Consider the following 531-nt stretch of genomic DNA (forward strand, 5'->3'; position numbering starts at 1 on the left):
TGGTTGGTGTCAGTGTGTAAACTTTAAGGAGAACGTGTCTGTTTTCCTGTCCATTATTGTCGGGTGGTGGTTGTTCACAGTCAGGTGGTGGTCAGGTGTGTGCATGGGTGCGTGCGTGCGGGTGTGCGTGTGCGTCGGCTCCTCGGGCTCGGGGACCCCCTGCGCCCCCCTCCCCGCGGCGTCCCCTGCCCGACCGCCCGGGGGTGGGGTCCTTCCCCNCCCCTTTCCAGTAATCGAGGATGTCATGCAGATCCTCATCCTTGGCGAACTGGACCTTCTTGCGCAGGGCGTGACCGGCGGCCATGTACACCTCCTCGCGGTGCTGCTTCTTGTAGGGCCGGAAGCGCTCCCAGATCTTGTGCGTGCTCTCGGAGGAGTACTCCGGGCTGGAAGAGTAGCCCGAGTAGTAGTGTCTGGGCGAGAGCTGTGAGTAGGTGGAGTCCCGCTTGGAGCGGGTCAGCGGCTTGAGGAAGGACACGCGCTGGCTCAGGCTGTCGGCGCCCTCCTCGTAGTACAGGGCCGGAAAGCTGT

General features: G+C 63.4%; 1 protein-coding gene across 1 annotated transcript in view; it reads right to left on the reverse strand.

Annotated features, from left to right (window-relative positions):
* ELFN2 (extracellular leucine rich repeat and fibronectin type III domain containing 2) overlaps window positions 1-531 on the reverse strand; it is a 12,339-nt gene that overhangs the window by 8,275 nt on the left and 3,533 nt on the right. Inside the window, exon 5 of the mRNA XM_077761954.1 lies at window positions 195-527. Within this exon, the coding sequence (XP_077618080.1) occupies window positions 195-527 (333 nt within the window). The remainder of the gene's footprint in view (window positions 1-194; window positions 528-531) is intronic.

The sequence above is a fragment of the Crocuta crocuta genome, unplaced genomic scaffold, assembly GCF_008692635.1.
Source record: "Crocuta crocuta isolate KB4526 unplaced genomic scaffold, BGI_CrCroc_1.0 scaffold193, whole genome shotgun sequence".
Classification (NCBI taxonomy): domain Eukaryota; kingdom Metazoa; phylum Chordata; class Mammalia; order Carnivora; family Hyaenidae; genus Crocuta; species Crocuta crocuta.